The 7876-nt window shown below is 44.2% G+C and overlaps 1 protein-coding gene across 1 annotated transcript; it reads left to right on the top strand.

Moving 5' to 3' along the window:
- Positions 1-245: 245 nt before the first annotated feature.
- On the top strand, positions 246-6250 carry LOC147679532 (protein NYNRIN-like). The gene is made up of 2 exons (XM_086944724.1): positions 246-2255; positions 2846-6250. Exon 2 carries the CDS (start codon positions 3602-3604, stop codon positions 4580-4582), a length of 981 nt encoding a protein of 326 aa, XP_086800850.1. The 5' UTR covers positions 246-2255; positions 2846-3601; the 3' UTR covers positions 4583-6250.
- The last annotated feature ends 1626 nt before the right edge of the window (positions 6251-7876 follow it).

The raw sequence follows: 7876 nt of genomic DNA, 5'->3' as shown, positions 1-7876 counted from the left end.
ACATCCGGTCAGAAAAGACGATAACACACTAGAACGTGTATTCGTATATACACCCATCACTAAAATGGAATTATTGGAAATGAAGAAAATAGTGCCCAGTCATGATAAAGACCCTGCAGGTTTTCACCGAGAGATTAAAGATATGTTACTCATGGGCGATTACACGTATACAGATATTATGAAAATGTTAAAAGTACTGTTACCTGCTGGAATTTACGAGAAACTAAAGGAGAAAGAATGGGAGGTGGGAGACACAAAGATCGATTGGGCTGCATTAGAAGTCGAAGAAAATGGTCGTACCGCAGGTTTAGGCCTTGGGGAAAAAGCTAAAGCATTACCGAGTTTATTAGTACAGGTTTTGCCTAGACTATTAACAACTAAAAAGGAAGACTGGGACGCAATCTCAGCCTGTAAACAGAAACACGATGAAGATACTAGTGATTTTTATTCCAGATTCGAGAAATGTTTTATTATTAACAGTGGCCTGAAAACAAGTAGCGAGTCATACCCACACCTCTTTGTATCAAAATTAGTCGAGAATTCCCTGCCTCAAGTTAAGAACCGTGTTTTGAAAGTAGAAAGTACATGGCAAGCAAATACGCCTTCCCAAATGTTACAAATGTTACAGTACCACCAGAATCGAATTAGGGAAGAACAAGATCACGAACAGAGACGTATGAAAGATACGAAAATGAAAATGTTAGTTGCTCAGTCAGTTCCAGCTGACGGTCAGAAAAGGGGTATGACACAGTCTAATAATACGGCGGCTCCCGTTAAAGGGACATGCAACTATTGTAAACAGCCAGGTCACTATGTGAATGAATGTACAGTTCTGAAACACAATATAGCAACAGGTAAAACTAAAGAGAGACCACGTCAGCCTAGACAGGACCAGGTCCAACACCAGGTTCAGCAACATATTCCACAGAACGTGCAGCCTATGCCTGCTCCACAACAGACAGTACAGACAGTAGCGGTACCACATCCACAGCCCATTGCCGCGACACAGCAAGTTTCACAGCAGATGTACCAGTATGCCCAATCTGATTACCCCGACTATCAGCGATACTCATGAAACAGCCTAGAGAGGGAGGTTGGCTTGCCTCTCATTGAAGTTCCTGTAGATCAAGAGGGTCCTTATGTACATAGTCAAGTATTAGGAAAAGACAGAAAGTTTTTGATTGACACAGGGGCAAGTCGAACAACAATAAGTCACGACGAGGTACCAGGGGCACCCCTCTCAGGCTCACAGAATGTTTCCCTTGGATTTTCAGGACAGCCCATTGTTAATGAAGTATCGAAACCTGTTCCCCTAGCAGTTGGTCCATTATCACGCACTACAGACTTATTGCTCACGAAGTCATGTCCAGAAAACTTGTTAGGTATCAAGACACTGAAAGCTCTAGGAGCTGTAATATGTTGTTCTCCGGAAGGAGTTAGACTGTTTTTGCGTGACTTTAAGGGTCACTATGTATTACGAGATTTTGATGTCAGATTGAAAAATGTACCAGAACATTTGTGGGCGAAAGGCCCAACTGATGTAGGTTGTATGCACATTACACCATACCGAGTTACACTCAAGCCAGGAGTTGTACTGCCCCGAATCCGACAATACAAGTTACCACCCGATGCTGTAGTGGCTTTGCTGGAAATCATTGAAGAGCTCATTGCACAGGGAGTGGTTGTAGAAACCGACTCCAATCTATGTAATTCCCCTATCATTCCGATTCTTAAACGTACTGACCCAAATGCACCACCAGTTTATCGGTTGGTGATCGATTTACGAGAATTAAATAAATGTATTGTGCCACAGTATCCTGTGGTCCCCGACATCTCATCCTTATTTACTGCTATTGATTCAGAGGCGACGTTCTTTACTGTAATTGACCTCAAGAACGCCTTCTTCAGTGTCCCCATTGATCCGGAAAGCCAATACCTTTTCGGATTCTGTTTAAATGGCCGTAGCTTCAAATTTGCACGCGCACCTCAAGGATTCACAGAAAGCCCCAGCATCTACAGCCAAGCATTAAAAAGGCAACTTGACAGTATTCACATGCCAGTTAACACTGCCCTACTCCAGTACGTCGATGATCTGTTGATCACCGCCCGTAGCGAACCTGAATGTGAACATGCATCACTGACGGTTTTGCATTTTTTGGCGGACAAGGGACACAAGGTGTCCCCTTCAAAGTTACAATTCTGTGTTCAGCAAGTGGTGTACCTTGGGCACTTGCTGTCCAAGAGGGGCAGACATTGTACATATGTTTTCTTCATGTAAACAGTTGGAAAATGTTAAAAAAGAAATAATGAAATTTATGGAGGGGCTGCTAGGTCAGTCCATCGACCTATCCCCTACCTTAATTTTACTGGGTACAGACTCTAAGTTGGGTTTAGGCGAGGCTGAAAGAGATCTAATATTTTTATCTGTTGCTGTACTTAGAATCTTAATTTCTGCGGCGTGGAAAGATACGAACCCCCCATCCTTTCAGATGTGGCTCTCGAGATTTCTAGGAATTCATAACATAGAATCCTGCCTCTATGAATATAAAGGCATGAGGAAGCGTGAGGAGGGTATACGCTTATGGGCTCCTGTAACTAATTGGAGAACAGATAGAAATGGACAAAATTTTTGTTCGTCTCCAATTAATTGAAACTGATTTCTAACCCTATTTATCTATCTATTTTTCTCGTTCCCGCTAATAAGATGTAATTAAAAATGTATGTAAATATATCAAATATTTATCAAATTCTTATCATGTATGTAATAATTGTTGAAATTTGTCCATTTATGTACCATTTTTATCAATAAAAAAATTAAAAAAAAAAAAAAAAGAGGGGAAGACAGCTAACACCTGACCGCATTGAGTTAATTGCACACTTACCGCAACCTAAGACACAAAAGGAAGTGCGGGCCTTTCTTGGCCTCACCTCTTACTGCAGACAATGGATTCCCCAGTACGCATTTCTAGCCAAGCCACTCATACAGTTGACAACACAGGAGGCAGCGACTTCGACTGTCCTCCCTTGGACTCAGGAACACACACAGGCTTTTGATGAATTAAAGAAAGCATTATTTCAAGCACCAGTTTTAGCAACACCATGTTACAGCAAACCTTTTACACTTTTCGTTACAGAACGTGATGGCACAGCATTATCTGTCCTCACACAAGACCAAGCAGGTTCACATAAGCCGTGTGCTTATTTTTCGAGTACATTAGATCCAGTAGCCCAGGCCCTGCCTGCGTGCTTAAAATCAGTTGCAGCGACAGCCCTAGCAATCAGACAAAGCGATTCCATAGTGTTAGGACATCCCCTGACAGTGCAAGTTCCACACTCTGTGGAAGTTCTTTTAAACAGAACACAGACTCAACACTTAACTATAGCACGACTGACAGGTTATGAATTGACATTGTTTCAACCACACATAGAAATCAGACGCTGCAATATACTTAATCCTGCCACACTGTTACCCTCGAACATAACAGATCTAGCTACACATGACTGTATAGAGATCATTAACGCAGTAACAAAGCCCCAACGAGACTTGACAGACGTTGCACTGACCAACCCAGACCTGACACTTTACGTGGATGGTTCATGTATGAGAACAGGCACAGGAGAATTAGTGGCCGCATATGCAGTGACCACTGAAACTGAAGTCAAAGAAACACACCGTATTGATACACTGTCTGCTCAAGCTGCAGAGCTCATTGCTCTGACTCGAGCCTGTATAGTAGCCAAGAACAGGAATGTCAACATATACACAGATTCACGTTATGCATTTGGAGTCGTACACGACTTCGGCGTACTCTGGCAGGAAAGAGGTTTCTTGACCTCCCACGGAGCCAAAATCCAACATGGTCCCCTCATTCAAGAATTATTGGAAGCAATACATTTGCCATCAGCCATAGCTATCATGAAGTGCAAAGCACATATTAAAGTTACAGATACTATTTCCCAGGGTAACGACCTGGCCGATCGAACTGCGAAACACACAGCTCTGACACACACACATGCAGCTGATATGACAAAGACAATAGTTCCGACACCAACACATTGCATGACAGTTAAGGATCCCGCACTAGATGTAATTGACATACAGACACATGCTACTCCAGACGAAATAAAGAAATGGACTGAACTAGGAGGGATCCAGACAGATCAGGGATGGATGACGAAGGGAAAAGCCACATGGTTTCTCCCCGACTCGATGGTTCAAGTTATGATTAATACCGCACACAGTCCAGCACACTTAGGAGAGAAAGCCATGTTAGACAGTTTACAGAATCTCTGGTACAACAAACATTTACGAGCAGCAGCAAAACAGAAAGTGCGTACTTGCATGATCTGTTGTCAGTTCAATCCAGGCAAAAGTATTCCTGTAGAGCAAGGTGGATTCAATCCTCCCGATCACCCTTTTGAAGTCCTCCAGATGGATTATATCCAGATGGAACGATGTCGAGGATTCAAATATGTCCTCGTAGTTGTATGTGCACTTTCCCGTTGGACAGAAGCATATCCAGTCCCAGATTACACTGCTCCGACCACTGCCAAACAGTTGGTTCGTGAATTTTTCCCATGATACGGTTTGCCTCGTGCCGTGTATTCAGATAATGGTCAGCCATTCTCGTCCGAGCTTATGAAGCAGGTATCACTCCTGCTAGGATATCAGTGGAAATTCCACTGCGTCCGACATCCCGAGGCAGCAGGTCTCGTGGAACGCCACAATCAGACACTAAAAACACGTCTTGCTAAGATTTGTGTCGAGAAAGGGGTAGACTGGATAGTCGCCTTGCCAGTTGCATTGTTTTACATGAGAATGGTTGCACACTCTAGAACAGGGCTATCCCCGTACGAGGTGGTCTTTGGTAGGCCACCAAATATGTGGGGGACGCCTCTGCCTCGTAAAATAACCGATGTTGACTGTAATATGCTGACAGATTACCTTGCTTCCTTGATGTCTGCACTACAATCATGTCGTTCACAGGTGGCTGCAGCCTTTCCCGACAACACCGAGGTGAAGCCACACGAGATTGTTCCGGGGGACCTCGTCTTTGTGAGGAACTTCGACAGGAGGAGTCCGCTGGAGCCCCGCTGGCAGGAGCCGAAGCTTGTTTTACTAACCACAAGGACAGCAGTGAAGGTGGAGGGCCGCAAGGGCTGGCTCCACTCGAGTCATATAAAAAAATATCATGGACTGCCGCCAGAGCCAGACTCCCAGCCCGGCCCCGTTTCAGAGACTGATACTAAACTCCCCCTGGTAGAAAAAACTCCTTCTCACGAATTTCGCATGAAATTAAGGTCTAGCAAGTCAGACAGTTTAATTGTTTAAGTCCTCCCCTAGGTGAAGCGGTTAGACAGGTTCCTGACATGTACAAGTTAGACCCCAATAGAGAGAGAGATAGACAGAAACAGATCAAGAAACAGAAACATTGTAAATCTCTCCGGAGTTATTTTATCATTACGTTATTGATTATGTTTTTTCTGAGTCTTATGGTTATTGGCATTAGTGTATTATTGCATATGTTCTTCCCTATTGCACACTCTACTCCTAATAACACTGCAGAGCACACGTTCAGTGAACTGCCTCCACATGAAGTGTCTTACAGACTTGCGCTGGCAACAATACATTTATCAGTATGTTACACCATTCCCATCAGACCAGCAATGCTACAAATTGTTGGATATGTGGCCGACTCCCTCCCTATCAGAAATACAAGGGAGCTCTGCCCCTCTTCCCGTACCCGTTTACACATAATGGTTCCTGTGGTGCCTGGTTCAGCTTAATTAATTCTGTAGACACTGATTCCATAGTTTACCAAGGCAATTGGGTATGGGGAAATCTGAACACAGTCATGCATCGAGCATGTTTCCCAGACAAGGAGGGTCTCCCACAAAGGACAGGTACCGATCTAGAAAACGAAGTATATGGATTAGGTAATTATACACTTAACCTCATGATTCTGAATGTCCAGTCTGAAACCGAACCAGACTTGCCCTCTATGTCAGTGTTACCCGTTAAAGGCGAATTATGTGTCAGAAAGAATGGTTCAATCCATTTAGGTCATAGTGAATGTACTACTGTGATCGAATTCAGTGATAAGGGCAAGTCCACATTCAAAGCTTCCCGTCATTCCTATTTCGTTTGTGGTCATACCGCATACATACGTTTACCTCTAGATTGGGATGGTACCTGTTACATTGCATTCCTACTGCCCCCTGTTTTCCTAGCTCCTCCTGATTACCATAGAAATCCTCAGCTTATACAATCTAGACACAAGAGAGAACTCCCAATTGTCGATCAGACTGAAACAGCATGGGAACAATATACAGATTTCAATAGAGGATTCTTTTTCTTTTTAGGACCTGTCTCTAATAGTAAATTGATACGAAAATTGACCAGAACACTTGAAGCAGTAGTGAACGAAACTACTTCCGCCCTAGGTAACTTAACGCAGGAACAGTCTGCTATAAGACTTGTTGTTCTTCAAAATCGTCTCGTCCTTGATGTCATCCTGGCCGATAGGGGCGGGGCTTGTAGAGTCATCGGATCGAGTTGCTGTGTTTTCATTCCAGAAAATGCACCATCAGTATATAGAGCCATATCCCGTCTTCATAAGATAGCTGATCAGATTCATCAGAATCCAGGCACCTGGACTTGGTCCGGTTGGTTCTGGAGTACGATAACAGCCTGGGGATGGAAGTTACTTTCTTTTCTAGGGATTATATTGGCCATAGTATTCAGTTGTTGTCTCTGCATTCAATGTGGGCCTGCGATATGTGGCTTGTGTGCCACGGCCTGCATTCTCCGTTCAAGTTCACGCTCTACATCCCGCCTGAGAAAGGATGAGCAAATGATGTTATATGAACAGATAGATGGATTAATGAAGATCGATATATCATGAAGGGTCCGTAGGGGACAAGGAGGGAATGAGGTAATTTGGATTTTTATAGTCATGAAATGTCCCCTAACGTGTACCCCACCGTCTCCATGTACGAGCTTAAAGTGCATGTAACTTCCCTCCTCGACCAGCTATGAAGACGCAAATACATTTGCGTCTAACGTTAACATGTCTTCTTTCAGATCCACCATGAATGGATTAATAATTCAGTTCCTAAGTATGCCTTGCCAACGTCTTTTCATGGTGCACTTTCACGTTTTCCTAGCCCTGCAGAGCTAGGCCCTGATTTCTGCCATCGAGCCCTTTCTGCTTTCTGTCTCCTGAAAGCTGCAATGTGGGATACATCCCTGACCTCTGTCCTACTCCCTGCGTGGCGAGCGATGCCCGGCTCGGCCTGCTTGCCTGCCAAAGACAGTATTTTGCCTTCAAGTTATCAGTATAGCCGAGTACAGCTCCTCGAAAACACATTCCAGTCTAGTAGAATAGATAAACAATTCCCCGGCTGCAGAGCAAAGGGCCCGGCCTTTCTGTCTCCATACAAGTAATTCATTGCTCCCGTTACCATGGTAGGCCCATGGCCCCTCGCATTTCACGCAGACATGTAGTCACATATGCACGCATTAATAGTCAGTATAGAGTAGCCTCTGCCCGAGAGACTTTTTCTTCTAGATAATATAGTTCCCCAAACACAAGATATCAGATATGATTTAGGAACGAGTCGATCTGACATGCCAGACTTCTGTCTCTTTCCTCTAGTGTTAAATGTCAAGTCCCCTGCACCCTCCAGCCTCACGTCAGTCACACGTCATGCTGCTGCGCGCGCATCCTTGCTACAGATTTCTGCTGACACTGCAAGATTCCTCTATGTATCCGCCCATTTGGGACACTTTCGTGTGACATTTCTAGCACACACCTCTGTGTACGCCCTCGTGCACGCCTTTCTGTTACGCACATGTGTTCTTATCTCGTTTCTC

This window comes from Lissotriton vulgaris, chromosome 11 (genome assembly GCF_964263255.1).
Source record: "Lissotriton vulgaris chromosome 11, aLisVul1.2, whole genome shotgun sequence".
Classification (NCBI taxonomy): domain Eukaryota; kingdom Metazoa; phylum Chordata; class Amphibia; order Caudata; family Salamandridae; genus Lissotriton; species Lissotriton vulgaris.
The sequence above is the reverse complement of the archived record's forward strand: the minus strand, read 5'-3'. Positions and strand labels throughout refer to the sequence as shown.